This window comes from Vulpes vulpes, chromosome X (genome assembly GCF_048418805.1).
Source record: "Vulpes vulpes isolate BD-2025 chromosome X, VulVul3, whole genome shotgun sequence".
NCBI classification, from domain to species: Eukaryota; Metazoa; Chordata; class Mammalia; order Carnivora; family Canidae; genus Vulpes; species Vulpes vulpes.
Genome location: NC_132796.1, coordinates 17,733,944 through 17,760,606, shown reverse-complemented (window position 1 = coordinate 17,760,606; position 26,663 = coordinate 17,733,944). Strand labels below are relative to the sequence as shown.

Below are 26,663 nucleotides of genomic sequence, written 5' to 3'. Positions count from 1 at the left end.
AGTGAGGACACTGCACAATAAAAGGACACAACAGAACTCATTAATTCCCACAAGATGACAGGTCAGCTATTTATAACCTACTGTTTGAAAGAACATAATTCAGTTACAATGTTCTATCCTTAAGAGATAAATTCCAATAAAATGCATGCAAATTTCAAATATAAAATTCTTATGGAGAGTTTTGGGAAGAAACAGTTAAGCAGTCTACCTGTGTAAAATATTTCCCATCCTGTTTCAGTACTTTCATTGAGAGGTCAAGAATCAGTCTGAGAAACTCCCATGTGGAATCTGGATGTTAAAAAGAAAAATGTATGTTATACAAACATGGGTTTGCTTGCATCAGAAACATCTAAAGTCAAATATCAAAAAAAAAAAAAGTCAAATATCCACATTAATATTCAACAATACCAAAAAAAGAAACAGCCAAGAGCTTAAGAAATATTCAAGAGCTCATTCGTGAAAATTTGCTGTCATTTTTGGGTGTCCTGCACACACGTGCACAGACTTAAGCATGATCAAAAGCAAATATCCATGTGCTGAGCACTGCTTTCACGATACCAGTAATGATTTGACAGAAAGGCAGAAGTGGAAATCTGAAAAATAACAGCTTTAAGGGGAAGTAGTGACATCCCGAGACAAACAGCAAGGGTCATCAGGTGGGGACTCAGTTTGCAAACTCAGCAGGAAGGCAAAGTTATAGAAAGAACACTAACACCAAAACGCTGAGCAGGCAGCGGTTTGGAGTGTGTGTTTTGAGAATGGGGAACTGTTTCTAGTGTTGCTTAGAAAGGTCACCAGTTTGTCCCATGACAAGTTAAAAATCACAGAATAGAAATAAATTACCAAACAAGCTAATTTCTCAATGATGTGATTATGCGTCATTTTATTTAATATTTCTCTCAAATGACTGAGTAAATTTACTCATTTGGTGACAGAAACCCAGCCATCCTTCCACTGTGGGCCTCAGTTGAACCACCCTTGAAAACATGAAGGAACTTATTAAGGAGACAATCTCTAAGAGCCTTCCATTCTCACAAGGTGCGCCCAAAAAAATCATTTTCATTTTAATATGTTGGTTATAAAAGAAAAAAAAAACAGAATCTACCTTCTTCTGGAGACGTGGAGATTGGAACAGCTGTCAAATCATTAATCACATAATCAAACTCTCTCCCTTCTTTGGCGTACCTCTTCAGTACTGGAATACAGTCTTCTATTAGAACCTTCAAAAAAGAGGAATAGATGCGTGTAAGCTGGCTCCTGTGGAAGCATATACACCCTTCTAGAGGAGGGAGGAAAATGCAAACTGCTGCTGGGATCCACAGCACCTGCCACATGAACAAAAATGACTTCCATCCATGCCTATAACAGCTACAAATCAGTGCCTACTATATGCTTTGTCTGCCTTCTGATTTAATCTAAGCAACACATCTACAGGTACTATTATTTTTTTTTAATTTATTTATGATAGTCACACACACACAGAGAGAGAGAGAGAGAGAGAGAGAGAGAGAGAGAGAGGCAGAGACACAGGCAGAGGGAGAAGCAGGCTCCATGCACCGGGAGCCCGACGTGGGATTCGATCCCGGGTCTCCAGGATCGCGCCCTGGGCCAAAGGCAGGCGCCAAACCGCTGCGCCACCCAGGGATCCCTACAGGTACTATTATTATCCACAGTTTAAAATGGGAAAAATTAAGAGGGGTTACAAAGGGGTGCCTGGGTGGCTCAGTTGGCTAAGCACCTGACTCTTGGTTTTGGCTCAGGTCATGATCTCAGGGTTGTGGGATGGAGCCCTACTTGGGCTCTGTGCTGGGTGAGGAGTGGAGCCTATTTAAGATTCTCTTCTCTCCCCTCTCTCTTCTTCTCCCTCTGCCCCTCCAAAAGAGATAGAGAGAGAGAGGGAAAGGATATGTAGTGTTCGCTTCAGCAGCACACATACTAAAATTGGAAGGATACAGAAAGATTAGCATGGCCTCTGCACAAGGATGAGAGACAAATTCATGAAGCATCCCATACTCTTGGGAGACAGAGTGAGAGGGAGAAGAGGGGGAGGAGAGGAGAAGGGTTACGTAGCTTGCCCAAAGGTACCCAATAGGAAATGGAGCCAAGAAGTACACCTAGATCTATATGAAAGCCAAGTTCACCCTTGATTCTATACTGCCTCTCCTACTACTATCTATATTTTCTTCTACTTTTAGATTTTCTTTTTATGCCACTTAATGACTACATGGTTTATTGATTTTTTACATCTCACCTCAAACTATTAACCTACAGTTTTTCAAGATTTTTTTTCACCACTTTGAATATTGTTGGTAATACAATTATGTAAAAGAATACCAACTCCCACAATCACAATTATTAATGAGTACAGCAGTTAAGAGCTGGAATTCTCAAACAGATCCTTTACAATAAACAGTTATGCTTGAACAACATTGGTTTGAACTGTCTGGGTCCACTTATTTGCAGGTTTTTTCCCCTAATACCATATAATATTGTAAAAATATTTTCCTTATGATTTTCTTAATCACATTTTCTCTAGCTTACTTTATTGTAGGAATATAGTATATAATACATATAACATACAAAATGTGTTGACTATGTTCTTGGTAACACCTCCAGTCAACAGAATGTTATAAGTAAAGTTTTGGGGGAGTCAAAAGTTATGTGCAGGGCAGCCCAGGTGGCTCAGCCATTAAGCACTGCCTTCGGCCCAGGGCATGACCCTTGGGGGTCTCAGGATCGAGTCCCACATCGGGCTCCCTGCATGGGGCCTGCTTCTCCCTCTGCCGTGTCTCTGCTTCTCTCATGAATAAATAAATAAAATCTAAAAAAAATTTTTTAAAAAGTTATGTGCAAATTTCTGCGTGTAGGGGTCAGCATCCCTAACCCCCAAGTTGTTCAAGGGTCAACTGTACAAGGAAGTAAGTTTGGGGCTTGCCTTATCTTTTAAGTATTGAAGCCATAGGCTGGGGACCCATCTGGCTGTAGGTAACATCCTGAACTAACAGAGGAGTTACTCTCCTTGCCTTATATTTTTCTAGTTACAAAATACATACTCATGAAAAATTCATAGAAGTCAGAAGTCGTTTGCCAAAATTCCCTAAAATAGCCCATTCCAGGATTTTTCCTATGAATGTTCTCACACAGATCCTCAGTCACAATTTTAAGAACTCGATCTTATAGCCCTAAGGTTTTATAACTTGCTTCACTTAATGTATCATCTAAGTACAACCATTCGAAGATCTAGAAGACACTAATCAATCCTGTGTGATATGCTCAGTTTTCTCCTATGCTCGTATACACTCTTACCAACACACGTTCTCAGATAAACACACATGCTGTTCTTTTTAGAACTAGGATCACACATATTCTGAACTTGAAAATTTTCATCTAACACTGTTCGGTGTCATCGTAGATTTTGGGGGGGGGGGGGAGATAATGATTTTTTTTAAGATTTTATTTATTCATGAGAGAGAGGCAGAGACACAGGCAGAGGGAGAAGCAGGCTCTATGGAAGGAGCCGGACGCGGGACCCGATCCCGGAACTCTAGGATCAGGCCCTGGGCCGAAGGCAGGTGCTAAACCACCAAGCCACCCAGGGATCCCCTGATTTTTTTTTTTTTATATTTTATCATTCCATAAAAAACTACTCTTTAACCTCCTTGTATAGATGCCTGACTGTAAGGCAGACATTCAAACACTAGGTTGCTGATACAAAAGGGATGTAGATTTTAGTTTTTATAGTTTGGATAGTAACTCATGCCCCAACTAGCTATGCATGCAAGCACCTATTTCCTTGCATCCTCCCCAACACTGGACGTTGTCCCTCTTCTATTGCGACAGGTCCCTCGCTAATGTCTTCACATGAACTTGCTGGGCCACTAAAAGGGGTGAGCATCTTGTTAGAAGTTTATAGGATATTTAATTTTCGTCTTCTGAGAAATACCAGTTCATGCCCTTTACATTTTTTCCATTTAATTACCTTAATTTTTAAATTTTAAATTGTAGGGGCTCTTTATATTATTAAAGGGATTAAATCCCTGTCGTGTTTGTTACCAGTTTTTCCAGCTTCATTTATGGGATTAGGTTGTTGTTATGGTTTCTGGGTTTGTCTTTCTTTTAAAAGGTTTCCTAACTCCAAAGTTAAATATGCTAAATTTCCCTAAATGTATTAAGTTTTTGTATCCAGAGCTTAAGCCATCTGAGATTAACTTTTCTATGGCTTCCAGGGTCATGTTAACTTTGTTCTCATGGGAATGGACAGCCCATTGTGTTGGCATGGCCTATGAAATCAACTAAATCTTTTCCCAAGCAAACTGAAATATAGCTTAGGCCATCTATTACTAGTATGAATATATACTCAGACATGTTCAAAGTCTCTGTGCCACTCCTTTTATCCATTCCTGTGTCAACACCACACTATTTAGTTACTATGCTTTAACAGTAAATGATAAACAACAGGAAAATCTCCCAGCAGTATGATTTTTTTTTTAATTTATTTTTTTGGCTATTCTTAGGTATTAATACAAATGAACTCAAAAATCATTTGATCTAATTCTAAAAACTTTCAGATTCTGATTAGAACTACTTGTAATTAGGAAGTTACAGACATTGTTCTGGTATTCTCATCTTAAAAATATAACATCTCTCTCCATATATTCCAACTTCAGTTATGGTCTTTCAAGAAGATCTTGACATAATTCTTACCGAGTATCACAATACCATTCTTATTTAAATATATTCCCAGGTATTTAACAATTGGTCATAAGTCCTAACTGTGAAACCTGAAACCATAAAAATCGTAGGAGAGAGCACAGGCAGTAACCTCTAACATTAGTCATAGCAACCTTTCTCTAGATAGGTCTCCTGAGGCAAGGGAAATAAAAGCAAAAATAAACTACTGGGACATCAAAATAAAAAGTTCCTGGGCAGCCCCAGTGGTGCAGTGGTTTAGCGCCGCCTGCAGCCCGGGGCATGATCCTGGAGACCCTGGATTGAGTCCCACATCAGGCTCTCTGCGTGGACCCTGCTTCTCCCTCTGCCTGTATCCCTGCCTCTCTGTCTCTATGAATAAATAAATAAAATATTTAAAAATAATAAATTAAATATGAAATGCATCTTTTTAAAAAAAATAATAAAAAATAAAAAGCTCCTGCACAGCAAAGGACACAATCAATCAACAAAACTAAAAGACAACCTATGAAATGGGAGAAGATATTTACAAATCACATAGTTGATAAAAGGTTAGGATCCAAAATATATAAAGAACTTACACAACTCAACATCCAAAATACAAACAATCCAACTTAAAAATGGCCAGAAGATATAAACAGACATTTTTCCAAAGACATCTAGATGGCCGACAGATACCTGAAAAGATGCTCAACCTCACTCATCGTCAGGGAAATGCAAATCAAAGCTACAGTGAGGTATCGCCTGACACCTGTCAGAATGGCTAAAATTAACAACATAAGAAACAACACGTGTTGGTGAGGATGTGGAGAAAAGGGAACCCTCTTGCACTATTGGTGGGAATACAAATGGGGGCAGCCACTATGGAAAACAGTATGGAAGTTCCTCAAAAAGTTAAAAAAAAAAAAAAAAAGAACTACCCTATGACCCAGCAATTGCACTACTGGATATTTACCCAAAGAATACAAGAACATTATTAATTCAAAGGGATACGTGCACCCCAACGTTTATAGCAGCATTATTTACAAGAGCCAAGATATGAAAGCAGCCCAAGGGTCCATCAATTGATGAATGGATAAAAAAGTGGTGTGTGTGTGTGTATATACACAACGGGATTTTATTCAGTCATAAAAAAGAACAAAATCTTGCCACTTGTAATGACATGGATGGAGCTATAGTGTATTATGCTAAGTGAAACGTCAGTGAGAGAAAGACAAATGCCATATGATTTCACTCATATGTGGAATTTAAGAAACAAATGAGCAAACAAAAGAAGAGACAAACAAAAAACCACTCTTAATTATATTGATCAGATGGTTACAGAGGGAAGGTGGGCAGGGGGATGGGGGAAATAGGTGATGGGGATTAGGAGTACACTTACTGTGATGAGCACTGAGCAATGCAGAGAATCGTTGAATCACTATATTATACATCTGAAACTAATATAATACTCATTAACTACTCTAGAATTAAAATTACAAATTTAAAAAAAATTGATTATTCTGAATAGGCTCTCCAGCCCACTCTCTACCTCTAATTTCTATTCAGACTTTTTTGCATTTAACATAGCTTAAAAAATTTTTTTGGATTGCCCAATCACTTTACCAAATTCTCATTAACTCAACTAATTTTCTAGATGAGTTTCCTAGATTTTCAAAGCACTCATATCATCTGCAAATAATGATTCTTTCTATATTTATACTGTTTTCATTCTCCTACCTTACTGCATTAGCTAATACCTCAAAAACAATGTTGATGGACGCCTGGGTGGCTCAGCAGTTGAGGGTCTGCCTTCGGCTCAGGACGTGATCCCGGAGTTCTGGGATCAAGTCCCACATCGGGCTCCCTGCATGGAGCCTGCTTCTCCCTCTGCCTGTGTCTCTGCCTCTCCCTCTCAGTGTCTCTCATGAAAAACTAAATAAAATCTTAAAAAAACAATGTTGAATAAAGGTAACAATAAGCATCTTCACTTTACTTCCAGTTTTACTGGAAATGCCTTCTGTATCTCACCATTTTACATTAACATTAAATTTGATAGTTTGTTATGTTTGGGTAGTCTCCCTTCTATTGCAGTTTTAACTTTATTAAGATAAAAGACTTTATTAAGAATGACTGCTAAATATCCCCCAAATGCTTTGTCATCTGTTAATATTTTAAAATAATTCATTTAATAATGAATCATGTTGACAGGTTTCTTAAGATTCCCATTTTTATGTTTCTGAACTAAATCTTTCTTGGGCCTAATGGAGTTATTTTAAATGAACCGCTAGATTTTTTTTTTAACAATTAGTAGTTTTTAATTTTTTTTTTAATTTATGATAGTCACACAGAGAGAGAGAGAGAGGCAGAGACACAGGCAGAGGGAGAAGCAGGCTCCATGCTCCGGGAGCCCGATGTGGGATTCGATCCCGGGTCTCCAGGACCGCGCCCTGGGCCAACGGCAGGCGCCAAACCGCTGCGCCACCCAGGGATCCCTGAACCGCTAGATTTAATTTACTCTTTTACTTGAAAATCTTATACACTCCTCAAAACCAATCTTTAGGTTTCCTTTTTGTACTACCTTAAGGATTTTAGCATGAAGGTTACTCCACCATTATAAAAGGAATGGGGAGCGCTTTGGAACATTTTCTATTTTCTAAAAATGATTAACAGGGGACGGCTGTGTGGTCAGCAGTTAGTTGAGCGTCTGCCTTCACGCCCAGGGTGTGATCCTGGAGTCCAAGGATCGAGTCCCATAATCCTGGAGTCCAAGGATCGAGCCCCACATTGGGCTTCCTGCACGGAGCCTGCTTCTCTCGCTGCTTACGTCTCTGCCTCTCTCTCTCTCTCTCTCTCTCTGTGTGTGTGTCCCTTATGAATAAATAAAAAATAAATCTTTAAAAAAAATTTTAATTAAAAAATAAAAATAAAAGATGACTAATGGAGTAATTATGTGTTTTCCAAGTAATAAACATTTGCAAAGGGGCACCTGGGTGGCTCAGCAGTTGAGCCTTTGGCTCAGGTGGGGTCCTGGGATCAAGTCCCCACATCGGGCTCCCCACGCGGAGCCTGCTTCTCCCTCTGCCTATGTCTCTGTGTCTCTCATGAATAATTAAATTTAAAAAAATAAAAATAAACATTTACAAAGAGCTGGTGTATTTTTAATGGTAGTATTTTAATGGCTAAGGGGCTTGCCTGTTGTTATCCCCAGACTAGCAACCCCCAACCCCTTGAGAGGACTCAGAAAACCCTCAACCTCAGAAGAATTTTCCAGGCTTCCCTTAATGGTTGTTCTAATCCAGCAAGAAGACAGGCAGGTGCATTCAGGCATCCAACTTCCTCAAAAGCAGAACCACTTCAAATAAAATACTACTTTTCCATTCCCTGAAATGTCCAATTGTCAAAGTCACCACCTGCCTTTGGTGCTCTGCTTTCAGACAGACTTGCAAGTCAAGAGTTGTCTTCTAAAGCCATTAGTAAATCATCCCACATACATTCAGCCTCTAATTATAACAACCTACAACTCCACCTTACTGCAGGTTTGGGTTTGTGGTTCTATTTATGCTTAAATTGTTTTTCTGAATTCATACAAGGGAGTTAACAGAAGGAGCCAGGGAGACAGGAATCTGACTGAATTACTCTTCTAAAGTTACCCTACAACCTTGAATAAATGTCTTTTAAACTCTGTTAAGTTTCATCTTCTTTAGCTATAACATAGAAATAATAGCCACTTGGTACAGGTTTGAGGATGACAGGTTAAAACACCTTAAGCAGAGAGTCTGGCTAACAATGCAAACATTATTTGACAACAATGGTAACTTTTAGCTCCATGTTAAACAAATCTGTCATGCTCTGATTAACTTAACCCTCTGTCCCTTCTTAAAACTCTCCAACAGTACATGTGAAATATATACACACACATATGTGTGTGTGTGTGTGTGTATCCTCCTTCCCCTTTTGCCCATAAAACAATCACACCTACATTTCAATATAGAAAGAATTCTCTCTGCTTAAAAAATTAACTTGTATGCACCACGAGATCAAATTTGGATGCAATACATTAGGCAAGATGGGGTAGGGTTAAGCAATATACAGATCAATAAATTAAGGCACTCGTCTAAACGGTTTATAAATCTGAAGACAGGGGATCCCTGGGTGGCTCAGCAGTTTGGCGCCTGCCTTCAGCCCAGGGCGTGATCCTGGAGTCCCGGGATCAAGTCCCCACATCAGGCTCCCTGCATGGAGCCTGCTTCTCCCTCTGCCTGTGTCCCTGCCTCTCTCTCTCTCTCTCTCTCTCTCTCTCTCTCTCTCTCTGTGTCTCTCATGAATAAATTTTTTTAAAAAAATTTAAAAAAAAATCTGGAGACAGATACCTTTTTTTTGAGACACACATTTAAGATCCTGTTCAAATAAAATGTATGTTATATTGCTCTAATAAGTAGTATAGGTATGAGCACTGAACACATGCATGCTCAAAATACAAAACATATCCTACAAACTAGTAATTGATCAACTTGCAAGTACAGTACAATTTAGGAGAGAAACTAATTTGCTCAGCAAGAAGCAACTGTTTAGACATTCACAGAACTCACACAGAGAGTCTAAAGTGCAGCAGAATATGCCACCTCAAAATATGGCACTTTGGTATACTGATTATCTTGAGCTGTGGGCACTTGAAAAACAACAAATGCAAAAAGCAGATTTCTCTGGACTCTCCCTTTCATCTGCCTAAACATAGATCCTCCGAAATAAAACTGAATTGGGGGAGATCCCCTCTCTAGGGGATTCTACAAGGGAAGGTTGACCTTTATTTATCACGGGACAGGAGATGGATATCACCATCCAGACAAACTTAGTCACAAATATTGTACCTACCCCATCCAGTCTTGCAAGGGCCCATTATCTTTCCTACAAGTCACTCACTCCCCAAGGCACCTATGACCCCTTTCCCTATTAAGATGATATTTAAACCTAAATTCTAAAGCTACCTCTGAGTTACTCAGCTCTGGGTCTCTCCCAAGTATACACAACGTATATATGTCAATCAACTTCTGCTTTTGTTACTCTTTTATTATAGGAGTCTCAGCAAAGAACCAGAAGAGCAGAAGGTTAAGGGTGCTGATAATACGAAGTCCATCGCTGCCCCTCTTATCTTGGAACTACATGTTCCAGCACCTTGGAGATTAATATCCATACCTCAGAAATGCCTGCCAAGGAAGGCTGGGATGGGTTTTGGCTTCCCATGAATCTCTTAGAGATAACAGCCTTTCCCCTTCCTGATGCACAGGTGGTGCCATAAAATCTAATTAAAGGTTAGCTTGATTAAAGGTCAATTAGGTGCATGCCTACCCTCTGAGGTACATGGGAACTGTATGATCTCACTACCATGCCCTTTCTTTTTTTTGTATTTTTTTTATTGGTTCCATGCCCTTTCTTCCTGTCCTTTCGCTCCATAAAATCTGTGGGCTATAGTCTGTACTTTGCAGAGAATAACTACACAGCTGCCATGGATCATTCTCTGCCCAATCCTGTCAGTCAGTGTCCCTGAATAAAACTCTGTGTAAACCTATGGAATGGCCTACTTTGATTTAGGGTCACAAAGTACCTTCTTAGTATGGGGGGTACTCTCCCACCTTCTAACATAAGAGAGAAAAAATTTCCTTCCCTGGAAGAGGATTTACCTTCTTAACCAATTATACTTAAAGCTGTTTAGGAAGGTGTAATTCAAGTCAATAACATATTATTAGTTGACTTAAAAATGTTATCCAGAAAACATAATTACCTGATAGCAGTCTCCTTTAAGATTGTCTAAGACGTCACCACATGTTTTCCGCATGTATTTCTTACATCCATCAATCACCATTTGGTCGATGTTCAAACAAGTCAAGGAGAAATTTATCCTGAATTTGGATCTACTAAAGAATTCTGAAATAATAATATTTTAAAGAAAAAGTAAGGGCACCGGGGTGGCTTAGTCGGTTAAGTGTCCAACTCTTGATTTCAACTCAGGTCATGATCTCAGGGTTGTGAGAGCATCCCCTGTATTCGGCTCTCCATGCAGTCTGCCTGAGATTCTCTCTCTGCCTCTCCCTATGCCCCTCCCTGTGTGCACACTCTAATAAATAAATAAGTAAATAAATTTTTAAAAGATTTTATTTATTTATTCATGAAAGACACACAGAGAGAGGCAGAGACACAGGCAGAGGGAGAAGCAGGCTCCATGCAGGGAGCCCGATGTGGGACTCGATCCTGGGACTCCAGGATCATGCCCCAGGCCAAAGGCAGGTGCTAAACCACTGAGCCACCCAGGGATCCCCAATAAATAAAATCTTAATAAAGTAAAATGAAATCTTAAAAAAAATAAAGGTAAGACAAAGTTTACAACACTAATGTGGATATCAGATTTACTACAAAAAAAAAAAAAAGAAGAATGAGACCATGATTTCATTTTTATACCAAGGTCACTCAAAAAGAACTAAATTTTCTCTTCTCATGAAGACCTTTCAGAAAGTGCTAAGCAGTAGACACAATACCAAGGTTGCTTTCTCTTTTTCTCAACTACATCATCTCTGCTGCTTTGTTTGTAGCCACATAAAAAGGCTATTGGTTAGCCAAACTGTGGAAGGAGCCTCAGTGTCCATCGAAAGATGAATGGATAAAGAAGTGGTCTATGTATACAATGGAATATTCCTCAGCCATTAGAAACAACAAATACCCACCACTGGCTTCGACGTGGATGGAACTGGAGGATATCATGCTGAGTGAAATAAGTCAATAGGAGAAGAACAAACATTATATGGTCTCATTCATTTGGGGAATATAAAAATTAGTGAAAGGGAATAAAGGGAAAGGAGAGAAAATGAGTGAAAATATCGGTGAGGGTGACAAAACACGAGAGACACCTAACTCTGGGAAATGAACAAGGGGTAGTGGAAGGGGAGGTGGGCAGGGGGTTGGGGTGGTTGGGGTGACTGGGTGACGGGCACTGAGGAAGGCACTTGGTGGGATGAGCACTGGGTGTTATGTTAAATGTTGGCAAATTGAACTCCATTAAAAAAATTTTTTAATTTTTAAAAAGGCTATTGCTACTAAATGGAAATGTTTGTTCAAGGCAGTATTTATAACGCATTTGCCTCATAACAGTTAACTGGAGTCTTAAGACAAAGAAGGAGGAAGAAAATGTAAGAACCCAATTGAACTTGATCTCCAAACAAAGGATATCTCTACCATAGTGACCATCTTTGGTTTCAGTTTGACTATTTCACATAATATGCCCCCATCTCCACCCCCGAGAATCAGTACATCTTTGCCACTGTAATCTTCTTTTCCACTGCCCATGATGGCCTGGGTATATGCCAAATCACTCTCCGCCAGATCTAGGGAGGAAAAACAGGTACAAAATGGTTATTCTACCCAAACCCACACTGTAACTGGACTCATCACACTAGAAAGTGCTGGAATCTAGTCTAAAAGGCAATTTTTTTTTTTCATTTTCAATCTTCAAAAACTGTAACCATGTGCAGAAGAGGTACTTTTTTTTTTTCTTTTTTGATTGTGGACTTTTCATCAACCCTACTCATCTGACACCCAATACAATATATTACATACAGATACCTTGGTCAGTGGGGGAAAAAAATTCAGTCTTAAGAATGTTCTGATATGCTAATTAAAAACAATTACATCTTTTATTACATGAAATATGACATCTAAGAGTTGTTCCAAATAATAAGAGAGGGAGAAAGTAAACCAGGGTTTAGGGGAAACAAAACTGGTCAGGAGTTGCTAATTGTTAGCACTCAATAGCAAGGACACATGGGTTCATCATACTATTTTGTCTACTTAGGTTTGAAATTTTCTGTAACAAAAAGATTAAAAAAATAAGCAATCATATTTTCTTTATATACGTATAATCTAAATACTCAACACTAAGAATACTAAGAAAAAGGAGTTATCAAGACAAAGTTTTCATGGTTCTGCTATAAAACATCAAAGCCTGGGGTGTCTGGGTGGCTTAGTTGATTACATATTCGGCTAGCTCAGGTCATGATCTCCGGGTCGTAGGTTAGAGCCCCAGGTTCAGGTCCAGCTCTGCCCCGAGCAGTGTCTGCTTCCTCTGTCCCTCTGCCCCTCCCCTTGCTCACGCATTCTCTATCTTTCAAATAAATAAAATAAAATGTTTTAAAAATCAATAAACGAAAGAAAACATGAAAGCCCAGACAATCCACAGGTTAATAGGACATAAATATTCCTTTCAAAAAAACAGCACTGCCAAGGACAAACTAGGACAAATCCATAATGGTGGTATTTGTCAGGAAAGCACCACAATCTAAAAAACACGGTCACTTTGCCATGTGTTTGGGGTAGGGATGGAATACTTACTAACATCCCCACTAAGGATGAGAATGTTTCCAAACTGCTTCGAGTGTAGAATTTTAATGTTCTGATAAGGTGAATCTTCATCATACACCACTTCATCTATGTCATACTCAACCAGGCGACCATCAGCAGTGGGCCAGTATCTGTCGATGGCCCCTCCTCGAACTATGGGTGGTAATCTGGAAAAAGGGAAAACAAGAATGAGCCTTACAGAGGAACACTGCTAATGGTAATGCTGCCTTGAAAGTGAACCTGGAGGCAGCTCAGTTGGTTAAACGTCTGCCTTTGGCTCAGGTCATGATCTCAGGTCCTGGGATCAAGCCCCGTGTTGGGCTCTCTGCTCCATGGGGAGGCCTGCTTCTTCCCCACCCCACTCCCACTGCTTGTGCTCTCTCTCAAATTAATAAATAAAATCTTTTTTAAAAAAAGTGAATCTGGAGGGGTGCCTGGCTGGGTTAGTCGTCAAGACCATTCATCCCTTGATCTCAGGGTTGAGAGTTCAAGCCCCGGGTTGGGTGTACTACTTAAAATAAAAAAAAAAAAAAAAAGTAAGAAAAAAAAAAAGCAAACCGGGAAGGAGTGTACCAAAGCAGGTCACATGACTTCAGGCCAATTCCTGAATAGTGTACAAATCTGAAGCTTGAGCTTTCAAGCTCTTTAAAATCTTTAAAAAAAAAAAAAAAGATTTTATGTATTTCAGAGAGAGCGTGCGTGCACAAGCATGAGCACGGGGAAGGGCAGAGGGAGAAGCAGACTCCCCACTGAGCAGGGAGCCCAACACGGGGCTCGACCCCAGGATCACGGGACCATGACCCAACCCAAGCTGAAGGCAGAAGCCCAACCAACCAAGCCACTCAAGGACCCCAGCAGGAATCTCTTAAGACTGCCTATACAGCCACACTGCCACTACCACATTCGTGCAAGCGCACATGGATGTAATACCATCATCTGGTATAGAATCCATATTCAAATACCCCTACAACTGTCCCAATCATGTCATTTATAGCTGTTCTGCTTTTGAATGAAGGATCATATGCTGTATTTTGTTTTCCTTTCTAACCCTCATTTCATCTAGTATAGTTTTATCGCCCTATGTGTTTCAATACATCTCAGGAAGTCCAGACCAGGTATTCCGCAGAAAATCCCTAAGATGGATTTGCCTGAAGATCTCTTCATTAAAGTCAGGTTGGCATATATTTACACAAGCATCACCATCAGGGCCAGAAGATGTGTGCATGTCCTATTATTAGAGATGCTAACTAAATGTGACCACTCGGTTAAAGTGGATGGCATCAGATCCCTCAATTTGCAAAGGTACATTTTCTCCCTTTGAAATTACTAAGCAGGCTGCCGAATGAAGGGTCTGATCTCCCAATAAACCTCCAGTAGTGGCTTTGGCATCTAGACGATTCTTGCCGGAATCAATTATTACTAGAAGGACTGCAAAGTGATGATTTTCCTACTCCCTTCTTTTGTAAATGCTCAGTATTTCAGACATGAATGTATTAGAAACTACCAGCAGAGGACACTAAATGACAATGAAAACCAGACCCAGAAAAGGGGGTTGGCAAATCTAACAGGAACACAAAATGAGAACTCGCTGCATACAGAACACAACTGCATCCAAGTCACGTGTTCTCAAACACGGTGGTGTTCAACAGTAAAACAACTGTATGCTGAGATCTGCTACCTCGGACTTGCTGTAGTGAGGAGTCTGCCCTCCCACTCACCTGTTTCCAGGAATACAGTCTGAACCTGCCCTACTGAAGCTTCCTCTGAGCTAACACTATTAACTATAAAGAACACTAAGATCGGGGCGCCTGGGTGGCTCAGTCGGTTGAGTGTCTGACTCTTGATTTCAGCTCAGGACATGATCTCAGGGTCATGGGATAGAGCCCCGACTCTCACTGGGTGTGGAGTCTGCTGGAGATTCTCTCTCCCTCTGCCACTGTCCCTCCCAATACTTGCACTTGCAAGCACACTCTCTCTCAATAAATAATCTATTAAGAAGAAAAAAGGACACTGAGATTTACAAAGCAAATTTCCATGAACTCTCATTCAATCCTAACAACTCCTGATTTAGCCACTTTTCAAGTGAACAAATACAGCTGCTGGAATGTTCACAGACCAGAGGTTTGTCTTGTAAAACGTAGAGCCCCAAACAGGCAATACCAACCTCCTCCTCCACCATCAGCAGCAAACAGAACTTGGGAGAGGCCTCTTCTGCCCCTGGCTGATGGTTGGCGGGTGGAGGGAGGTGGGAGAGTAAACCACCTGTGACATTAGATGAAGGTGACAAGTATCAAGTCATGGGTTTTGGGATGCCTGGGTGGCTCAGTGGTTTAGCACCTGCCTTCGGCCCAGGGTATGATCCTGGAGACCCGGGATCGAGTTTCCCATTGGGCTCCCTGCATGGAGCCTGCTTCTCCCACTGACTATGTCTCTGCCTCTCTCTCTCTCTCTATCTCATGAATAAATAAAATAAATATATCTTTAAAATAAAAGGTCATGGGTTTTCATGGGAGGAAACCCATCCTCCAGTTGACACCCAGCCAGCTAGACACAATTACTAACTATGCACAAACTCAATGAAAATAAATATCCATTCTCAACTGTGTCACCACAGAAGATCTCATTCTTTAATTGCAACACAATGGTTTATAATTTTATTTCTTTTTTTTTAAGATTTCATTTTTAAGTAACCTCTACACCAAACATGGGGCTCAAATTCAGGACCCTGAGATCAAGAGTCGCACACCGCAGTGACTGAGCCACCCAGGCAGCTCACAGCACAGTGGTTTTTAAAGACTGGCCAAGAAACAAGGATCTCTAACGGGTTGAGGAAGCCATCGATCTTGATGAAGTACTCCTCCTCGCATGAGGTGCATCTCCTTGTCATGGGCTATAGGAGATACTCTGGAGCCCTGCACAACTCTGGCTTCAACGTTCACTGCTAAAAATCAAAAATGACTCAGAGAGAGAAAGTCAGAATACATCCTGGGTCTCACATACACTGCGTCAACTGTGACATCTCCCTCACCCCCAAACCTCAACAAAACTTAATGGATGTAAGCTTATTTTCCTGGTTTCTTTCTTTTGAAAAATAGAATACAAAAATAAACTTTCTAATACTGAAAATTCAGATTTAACTCACCAGCCACAGGGGAATACTAATTTCAGATAATGTTATAAGTTACTGTTAATGATAAAATTTCTAAACAGGTCATTCTTCAGACAGAAAAATGGTGCCATCCTTGTCCTTTTGAGGCCAATAACAAAAAGCCTGCCATCGAGTATTCCCAATAACTTCTTGACTCCCTCTACCCTAATTTTATGAAAAGATGTAAGAACAGGGACATTGCAAAAGAAAGGTCTGTATTTTGAACTGAAAATCTGAAGCTTAACTGCACTCTCACTTATAAAACTCCTATTGCAAAAACAAAGACTTCGGGATCCCTGGGTGGCTCAGCAGTTTAGCGCCTGTCTTCCGCCCAGGGTGTGATCCTGGGGTCCTGGATTGAGTCCCACATCAGGCTCCCTACGTGGAGCCTGCTTCTCCCTCTGCCTATGTCTCTGCCTCTCTCACTCTCTGTGTCTCTCATGAATAAATAAATAAAATCTTAAAAAAAAAAAGACTTCTCACGAATCCTGAAACCTATAAATGCTTTCCATCTATTTACTTACTCCTAGAAGTAGCCCCAATAAAAAGCAAGACCAAGAAAAATCAGAGGCATTTTATCTATCATCGAGTTAACATATTTCAGAACACAGCGGGAATTCAAGTTGGTGCATAGATGAAAAACTGCAAGCACGGAAAGATGACAAGTCCAGAAAAGTGTGTGGGTGTAGACATGTTTTTAAGGACAGGGAAGAGGGAAATTTTAGAGCTGAGGAAATGCATACTGAAGTTAGGTGGGGTAAACAAATCTAGGTGCTCCGACAGATTCCAACAAAGCAGGTAAGTTGTACACTGTTAGGTTCGTTTACCAGCAGTTTGCTGCTTTCTACCCTACCAGAGATTAACCAACCTTCTAGTTCTCTTACATCAGTCCTGGAGCTTTCCTATGGGCTGATGAAACTATGCATGCTGAGCTATTAAGTCCTTCACATCCTAGGTCTTGCCAAAACAAATTCTATCTTCTAGAAAGTGTCAATGACGTAAATCTGTATTCTGGTTGCTTCCCTCAGTGATGGCTCATAGTGTGTGTTCATACATTTTGGTCTTGTTTGAGTGTGAGGCACCCATTAGCTCAGTCAGTCTACCATGTTGCTGGAAGCGGACGCTACTCCGGGAAAACGCCACCATTACAATTATTTTACCAGTGAAATAAATATGAAAGGACATTCAGGAGTGGACTTACCGCTTCACCCGCCCAGTGCTGTCCTGACTCAATTCTTTCATTCTTTCTTCTACTTTGTTCAAAAGCTACAATTAAAAGAAAAGAAGTCAAGGGCTTATAGAATAAGCGGAGTGGAACAGCTCAATTTCCAGAAGGCTAAAGCCACTGTGACAGAGCTGTGCGATACTCCCGTCCTCCTGCATTCCTACAGCAGCCTCCAAGCCTGGCTCAGTTCCACACCCACACCAACTAGCCCACATGGCGCTGACCTAGCCTTAGTGTAAGTCACCAGCAAGATAATGGGGACAGGAGAGAACCTAAGGATAATGCAGATATCACATCCTGCTTAAAGGTTTACATTCCATCCAATGGAAAGTAAAATTACTCAGTATTCAAGCAGTCGAGGGAATGATGACAAGCCAGGTTCCTAACAATTGAGGAACCACTGTTTTTCTTCTAAAATCACTTATCTGTTGGGAGGAAAGTTTAAAGTTAGCTGGGAGATCAGCAATTAAGCAAAATCATTTTATCATTAAAAATATGAGACTTGATGACCCTCAAATACTTATAATTACAAGTAAATAAATAAAAATTAGATAAATAAAAGTGAAAACCAACACTGTCAACTTCTTGGCCTTGCGAATCACCATCATAACTCTGAAGATCCAACAACACCAATCCATGTGGGTAAATTCTCAAATTGGCAAAGCTACAAAGGAAAGCATAATTTTAAGGTTAGGAACTGTATCATGGCGTTCAAAAGAAAAGACACCAATCCACCCAATTAAAAGGAAAGACCATTGTTCTTTTTGTCCCTAAGTTACAAAGTTAACCCTTTTGCTTTCTTAGGAGAACCTCTTAGGGGTGAGGAAGCCACCAATCATTTAGGGAAGATTTATACAGTCACCTGATGCTAATGTTTTCATACATAACAGGTTCTCGGGCCCAGAAAGTGATTTAGCAGCAAGTTCTGTAAACCTGATTTTTTAATATATATATAAATTTTTTTTAAGTAAACTCCACTCCAAGTCACAACCCTGAAATCAAGAGTCACATACCCTACCGAATGAGCCAGCCAGGTGTCCCTGTGAACCTCAGTTTTAAGACTATTCCCTGGTGGGATCCCTGGGTGGCGCAGCGGTTTAGCGCCTGCCTTTGGCCCAGGGCGCGATCCTGGAGACCCGGGATCGAATCCCACATCGGGCTCCCGGTGCATGGGGCCTGCTTCTCCCTCTGCCTGTGTCTCTGCCTCTCTCTCCCTCTCCCTCTCTCTATCATAAATAAATTTAAAAAAAAGAATATTCCCTGGCACATGATCCAGCCAGGTTTAGTAACCACGGCCTTAAAGTGAAGAGAGGGTAAGGAGTGCAAACTAGGTACTCCCAATTAACCTTCAGAGAGTTCAAACTAGAGCCGTGGTTTTCTGACTGCAAGCAGGTGGTGGTTAAACTGATTTAGCTTGGGGACTGCAAACCAGATCCAGCCTGCAAGACTTTTTTTTGTAAAGCCTGCAGACTAAGAATGGTTTTTACTTTTTTTTAAGATTTTTTTTATTTATTTTATTTATTTATTTATTTTAGAGAGCGAAGCACAGAGGGAGAAGCAGGCTCCACGCAGGGAGCCTAATGTGGGACTCGATCCTGGGACTCCAGGATCACACCCTGAGCCGAAGGCAGATGCTCAACGGCTGAGCCACCCAGGCGTCCTGGTTTTTACATTTTTAAAGAGTTGTTTAAAATACAGAGAATGCGACAGAGACTCTTCATGGCTCCTTACCGAACAAGCTTTCTGACCCTTAATTTAGTGGGTCAGCACATTTTTCTTAAAATATCAGAGTGTATCACATGCAATAAAAGTCAATTATCTGGAGAAAGTATTGTTTCGATCATAAATGTGTATATGTACTGTAGAGACACAGACAAGTATGCACGGGCTTATAATATAAAATTACTTCTTGGGGAACACCTGAGTGGCTCAGCGGTTGAGCATCTGCCTTTGGTTTTTTTTGTTTTTTTTTAATAAATTGATTTTTTATTGGTGTTCAATTTACCAACATACAGAATAACACCCAGTGCTCATCCCGTCAAGTGTCCCCCTCAGTGCCCGTCACCCATTCACCCCCACCTGAGCATCTGCCTTTGGCTCAGGGTGCGATCCTTGGATCCAGGGATTGAGCTCCCCACCCATCAGGCCCCCCATAGGGAGCCTGCTTCTCCCTCTACCTATGTGTTTGCCTCTCATGAATAAATAAATACCCTTTAAAAAAACTATTTCTTGGTAGAAGTCATAGTTAAATATTTGAAAAATACTAAATGACAAGAATTCTATTCAGAGTACAGGCTGTGTGCTTGGATTAAAAAGTAAACACTAGTAGTTAATTTCACCTTCAGCCTTTAAGTGGGCCCCCCCAATCAAGTTCAGGCCCAGGAGACCACAAATCATTTATACCTGAATGTGCCTATCATCCCTTCCCCCTCCACCACCATCAGCACAAAGGAGAGGAGCTGGGGAGAGGGAAGGGTAGAAAAACATTAACCTTAACCACTTGGATGGTTCTAGTGGTGTCCTCTGTCAGAGACCTCCAAGAACACAACCGATGCTGGAATTTAAGATCAAGTACCAACTTCAAGAGAGTAAAACCAGAAAAAAAGAGACAGGAAAAGTTGCAGGGCGGGTGGGCTGGAGAAAAGGAAAAAAAGGTGGCTGAGGACCAGGGCCTCAGCATCACAAAGTGGCCATTAACCAGAAGTCAGGCCAGAAGCAGGGTGCAGTTCCCCTGGTCCACCTGAGCTGGTGCCTGGTCGCCCAGGCAGGGGTAGAGAAGTGAGGTTTCAGGACAGGTACCATGGGGATGGGTCCCAGCTGACCAAGTGAGAAAAGAGGGAGACCAAGGTTGAAAATAAGTTTTTAAACTAAGCATGTCAATTTTCATTTTCTGCTTTCAGAAGCAACTTCTAAACAGCTCTTGTCATCCAAAATTCTGTTCCAGGAAGAATGCTAGGCCCCCCAGACAACTGGAAATGGTGTCATCAGTAGAAGATTCAAAAAGTGAGGTAGAGAGGTGGGCAGGGCCGGGCTACAAAGGCAGTTTAATTAGGAGATTCTAAGAGAATCAAGGCTTCAGAGAGCCTGCCACGGTGACAAGGTGACATGGTTCGATTTGCTGTGGTTCCCAAAGGATGGACCACATCCAGGACAGCAAGAGATCGTGGCAGGCATGGTGGAGAAAAGAGGCCAGGACAGAGAGGGGCTGAATGCAAGCCTGCAGAGCTGGAAGGATAAAGGACAGCTGCAAACCTCTACTTCCAGGAAAGGTGCTATGGGCTGGAGCATGGAGGAGGGAAGGTAGGAGGGTTTGGTGGTGGTGGTGATTTGGAGTCATGCTTGAGGAGGGAATCATTTTAGATATATCTGAGGTATCTGCTTAACCCAGATGTGGAGATTTGCTACATAGTTAGAAATACGAATCTGGGTTGGGGAGAGAGGAGCCAGGAAGACTCCAAGAGGCATTAAGAAAGAGAAAACCAATTACCCCCACACACAGGGTGGGGCACGTTGACTTATAAAGAGAATAAGGAGAGGGGGTGCTCAAAAGTAAAAGTTCCCCCTCATCTTCCAGCATTGCCTTCTGGGCCTCTGTGAGATCCTGGGGGGTGGTTATTTTTCCTTTTAATAGAAAACAAGGGAGAGAATGTGGGACACTAATGAAAGAAACCATGTGGAATTCTAGTACATTGTACTCATTGGGGGAAATGGAATTAAAGCCATTGAAAATACCCAGGAGTTCACATGTGAAAATTAACAGTGCCAATTATGAAGCATCTTACTAGTTTTGCACAGAAAACCAGTCTAGACAGGATACAAACCTAGACTTAGGAAAGTGCAAAGAGCTCAACACTCTGGGGTCTTCGATTATTGGTCAGTTCTCAATTTAGATTTCCTTTCCTAGTCCCAGAACACACTGGCTCTCATCTACATATTGATTAAAGTCTAGATAGTCTATAAAGGTCTTAAGAAAAAAAAAACTTGAAACTGGATATCTTGGATCCCCTCAGCTTCCTGTCAACCTCCCGGTAGACATTCTCATTCTGCACTTGACTACAGTCCGCATTAATTGCTAGTAACTCATCATGGTGAGGTCCACCGACCAGCAGCATCAGCACCCCCTGGGAGCTTGCTGAAAATGCTATTTACATTGCTGCCCCAGAGCTGCTGCATCAGAAACTCTTGGAGTGGGGCCCAGGAATCTGTTGTGACCACTTCTGAATTGTGGCTTGCCAGTTCACACTGCTTCTGCTGCCCAGGGGTTCTGGGACCTGGCCACACAGCAGAATCACCTCGGCAGGGGGGAAGGGGTGCTTTGGAAAAATATTGATGCCCAGTGGCCTCAACCTCTGGGAGAGTGACTGGGGTAATGGCCTCTTGTGAAAGCACTCTCGGGAGAGTTCTACTGTGCAGCTAGGGCTGTGAAACACTGAATTCTAGCCACCCACCCCTGCAACAAAATGTCACTGAGAAAATAAGAATATCTGGATACTAGCCCTTCACCCCCCTTTTCTGACTGGCCCCTATCCCCCAAGAGCTGAAGTGCTCAAATCTGAAGGCCACCTCACCTGCCATTTTTGTTTATGTAGGTCGCTAGATAACCATGGTCTTGCCAGGTGTGCACCGACTCTGTCATCCCTTGCTCCTGGAAAATGGACTGGAGTCCTTTTAGAATGGTCTCGCCATCAGCTGGAGAAGGAGAGAGAGAAGGCAAGGTGGTCAGGATGAAACACATTCCAAAGGAAAGCCAATGAGGCACGGTTTGAGGACTGAACTTTTTAAGAAAACCTGAACGAAGAGTTGCCAATGTCACTCACACCCATGAGGAGAGGCTACACAGATTACCAGGTAACACAAGAAAGACACCAAAAAAAAAAAAAAAAAAAAAAAACCAACCACAAAATAATTGTGTCATGGATGCAAACAGGTGTTCAGGCAACCAGAGATGACACAATGTTTAGCCTAATCAGAAATCAAAGAGACGCAAATAAATGAGCTTCCATTTTAGAGTAAAGAAGTTAATGAGGACATACAGTACTAGAAGGAACATGTCCACCCGCTGTTGATGGGTATCCTAAATGACTTCGAAACTTTTGGCTTTATGCTCCACGTATCTCGCAGTAAGGCTGGGTTGTTATTATAATAGGAAAAAATAAAGGGGGCCACTCAATAATACTTTTCCAAATGGTAGAGACTCAACAACGGTTCCTTATGGGACAAGGAACTCCTTGTTCTCACTCTGCACTGTGACCCCCTCCTTGGCCAGACGCCCATCTTCCCCTCTCCCTCCCACCCACTGCCAAAGTGGAGCTCAGTATCACCTGTAACAACGGGTAGGACTTCGGCCAAGGTTATAGAAAGTGCATTCATCTCTGCAGGGTCAACTAAAGCCAGAAACTTCAAGTACATCCAAGATTATGACAGAGGAGAGGCAAAACGCAGTTTGGTCCCCTGTAGTTCGATCTGCCTGCCCCTAACTGCCTGAGAAGTGTTAAGGCAAAGAACTGAGATGGGACAAAAGGAATTACTCTGTACCGTCCCATGAGCCCTCCACGGGCCGGTGCTTTTTCCACATGACGGGAAAAAACAGTGTGGGCTGCAAAGCATCAAAACGAAGAGTATGTACAAAGAGTATGTCTGTGACCTGAACCCAGGCAAAAGGAAAAAAACATTCACAGCTGACCGCAGTGCGGTTTCCCAAGAAAATCACACTAGAATTTCTTCCATAAACTAAGTAGTGCCAACGCCTGGACTAGAGGTTAAGATTTTTTTCACCTTACATAGAATCTATCTCCAGCGATGTCTGGAACAGTGTTCCGAAGACCTTCCAGAGCACAGGAAGAATGAAGACCACAAACTGGGTTGTGAGGCTGACGTAGACAGCAGATGTGTCTTATTCTGACAGGCAACATCTTAAAAATCTAAAGTTGGGCAGCCCCGGTGGCGCAGCGGTTTAGCGCCGCCTGCAGCCCAGGGTGTGATCCTGGGGACCGGGGATCGAGTCCCACATGGGGCTCCCTGCATGGAGCCTGCTTCTCCCTCTACCTGTGTCTCTGCCTCTCTCTCTCTCTCTGTGTGTGTCTCTGTCTCTCACGAATAAATAAATAAAGTCTTTAAGAAAAAAAAAAGGAATAAAAATCTAAAGTTAGTTGCCACTTAGAGCCCAGACTTCACCTATCCCCACTGTACTGGGTGGAACGGTGGCCCCCAAAAAGATATATCCACATCCTAACCCCCAGAACCTGGAAGCGTGACCTGATTTGGAGAAAGGTTTTCGCAGATGTAATTATGGACCTAGAGATGAGATCATCCTGGATTATCCAGAGGGGCCTAAATCCAGCGACAAGTGCCCTTATGACAGACAGAAGAGGAGACACAGGGATAAAGAGGAGCAGGTGAAGACAAAAAATTAGAGACTGGACCGCTGAAGAGCCACAGGCCGAGAACACCAGAAGCCACCAGAAGCTGGAAGAGGCAAGCCAGGTCTCCCCTAGAGCCTTTAGGAGGACCACGGCCTGGCCAACAGTGTTTTTGGACTTCTGGCTTCCAAAACTGGGAGAATATGTTTGTTGTTTTAAGCCACCCAATTTGTAGCACTTTGCTCTGGGCTCTGGTGACTCACACACCCTCCAAAATGTGTTATTTTCAACTTCACTAAACACCATAGCAAACAGCATGGCCCAAGGGGCGGGAGGGCATCCTTTTTTAATCCTTCCAGTCCCTGAACGTGGATGGAGCTATTAGGACGGTGCAACCAAAAGGCACGGACACCACTTAAAACCAAACCAGATGGGTGTGCAGCCCCGAGCCCCCCAACAGGAGCAGGTGGAGACCAGAGGGTCACGACCTTGAGACCAGCAGGAGGCAGGAAACAAAAGGACCTCACACTTCTCACGGCCCCACCGGCTGGGGTTCGCCCCCACGGCAGGCATCCCCTGGAGAGGGCAGCCCCCCGGAGGCCCGCGGAGCCCGAGAGCACCCCGCGAACGGAGCCGCTTCCAGGGCAAGGCCACTCGCCAGGGACAGGGCGCTGCAGCAGAACGCACAGCCCCCACCAGCGCAAGCACCGACTGACGCCACGGGTGACCGTGTCTCATGTGCCTTCGGGAAACTCATCTGGTAGAAAATAGCTGGCTTCACTATTCTGAAATCGGTTTCGGAACTTAAAAAGGGGGGAGCCTGAATTATACCCTCTGAGTGATACCTGGTTGTAAAAGAGAAATCCACTCCCAAAAAAAAAAAAAAAAAAAAAAAAATTCTAATTTTAGGGACGCCTGGGTGGCTCCGTGGTCGAGCATGTGATCTCGGTCCCAGGATCGAGTCCCGCGTCGGGCTCCCCGCGGGGAGCCTGCTTCTCCCTCTGCCTCTCTCTCTCATGAATGAAATAAATAAAATCTTCAAAAAAAAATTCCGATCTCAAACTTCACAAAAAGAATTGATCTTGCTCAGTGTGCTTGTCAACTGAAGCCTGGCAGGGCCAAGCCACCGTGGTGAACACTGGGCGCCCGGCACGCCCGACGTGCACGTATCCCAGCAGTCCTTGCCCTGAACAGGAAAGCCACTGTGTCATTATTCAATCCCTCCTTGGCTAGAACAGATGTTTTCTGTTTTGGAAGTGTATAAAACAAATCATCACTCCTGGTAAACGGCCTCAAGACCGGGTTCTGTTGGCACAGTACACCAGGGAACACAAGTCCCCTCCGCTGGTGAGGGGGACAGGGCACACAGGGCCACCCTGCACAGGCTGCACAGCGTTAGGAGCACCTGGGCCCCAGGGCTGAGCCGGGGCGAACTATCTCCTGGGCCAGGGAAAGGGGTGGCTTTGTCTCCTACAACCCCTGACCCGGCCAGGGACAGCCTGGCAACCGCCCCCTTCCTAACTGGCACCAGCAGCAGAAAAGCACCGATGGGGCTAATGGAGGCCCTCCAGTCAGCCTTCAGATGGAAGAAAAACACATTATGAAAGACCCGCTTGAGAGTTGTCACTTATTTCTATACTATGGGCTTGCTCCTCAGGTCAGAAGAAATCTGCCAGGTCTGAATGTTATTTCTGGCTGTCACCACCACCTGGTCTTTTGTGGGCACTGAACGTGCCCAGCCCTGCGGGGCTACAGGGACTGTGCCCCTTCTACACTCTCCTCCTGTCTTCTTGTCCCCCACATTGCTCCCAGCCCTGGGAGAAGACTCCAGCAAAGGGCTCCAGAGCTAAACAACTGCCCAATAACTCTTTTCCAGAACCAAGGTTTGAAAATGAAAACAAAGCCAAAGACATGAGCTCCGTTAGGTTCAACAATGTGGCTTGCTTGGTCATCTTGATCTCAGGGGCTCAATAAATGCTTTGTGGGTAAATGAAAATTTATTTCAGCTGGCTAAACTCATCATCCATATGGCTAGATCTTTGCAGAGTTTCCAGAATATCTAAACCAGTGGTTTTCAATCCTAGCAGCACATTATAATTACCTGGGGAGTTTTTAAAACCAGTATGTCACATCCTAGATCAATTAAATAAAAATCTGCGGGTAAGAACCAGGCATCAGTATTTTTCAGAGGTCCCTGGGAAATTCCAATGTACAGCCATGGTTGAGAACCACCGAGCTAAACCACTAGATACAAGAACAAGAAATCCCCACTATTTCCAAACTAATTACACTCGAGTCAACCCAATGGTTACAGAAAATGTTAAAATGGGTCTGAAAAAAGCCCAAACTCCTTACTAACAACAAGTAGCCTAGGACGTGCCCCAGAAAATGCTTTGCAGTTATCCAATTTCAGTCTTCATGCCTGTCTAGTAGAAACATGTAACATGACCAAACAAAACGTACTTGACTGTATCAGGGTTCCTCAACTGCGATTGACAACATACGGTGTGAAGGAGTGTCTTGTCCCTCACAGGTCTTTGGCAATCCCAGTCATACACACTACAAGTAGGTAGTGCCCCCTTTTGTTAAAAAAAAAAAAAAAAAAAAAAAAGACACCCTGGGGCAGAAGTGGGGCGGGCCTTGAGAACTACTAGATACTCCACAGGAGTGAAAATAAGCCTTAGGTCAGAGCATACCCAAATTTGGAAACACAAGACTGCAATGTCATAAATGGCTGCAAATCAGAAAATTTGAAATTTTTTTTATTGGTGTTCAATTTGCCAACATATAGAGTAACACCCAGTGCCCATCCCATCAAGTGCCCCCCTCAGTGCCCGTCACCCAGTCACCCCCACCCCCCGCCCACCTACCCTTC

General features: G+C 42.6%; 1 protein-coding gene and 1 non-coding gene across 3 annotated transcripts in view; one reads left to right on the top strand and one right to left on the bottom strand.

Moving 5' to 3' along the window:
• The window catches only part of SMS (spermine synthase), a 55,225-nt gene that overhangs the window by 8,545 nt on the left and 20,017 nt on the right, over positions 1–26,663 (bottom strand). For both annotated transcript variants that reach the window (XM_072744474.1, XM_072744475.1), the window contains exons 2-9: positions 21,998–22,118; positions 18,003–18,093; positions 17,406–17,470; positions 13,048–13,223; positions 11,890–12,044; positions 10,451–10,540; positions 1,106–1,220; positions 209–288 (exon numbers count right to left, since the gene is read on the bottom strand). In XM_072744474.1, coding sequence (XP_072600575.1) covers positions 209–288; positions 1,106–1,220; positions 10,451–10,540; positions 11,890–12,044; positions 13,048–13,223; positions 17,406–17,470; positions 18,003–18,093; positions 21,998–22,118 — 893 coding nt within the window. The remainder of the gene's footprint in view (positions 1–208; positions 289–1,105; positions 1,221–10,450; positions 10,541–11,889; positions 12,045–13,047; positions 13,224–17,405; positions 17,471–18,002; positions 18,094–21,997; positions 22,119–26,663) is intronic.
• LOC112919161 (U6 spliceosomal RNA) lies at positions 1,912–2,017 on the top strand. Its single transcript, XR_003234828.1, has one exon. It is a non-coding gene; the product is annotated as a U6 spliceosomal RNA (small nuclear RNA).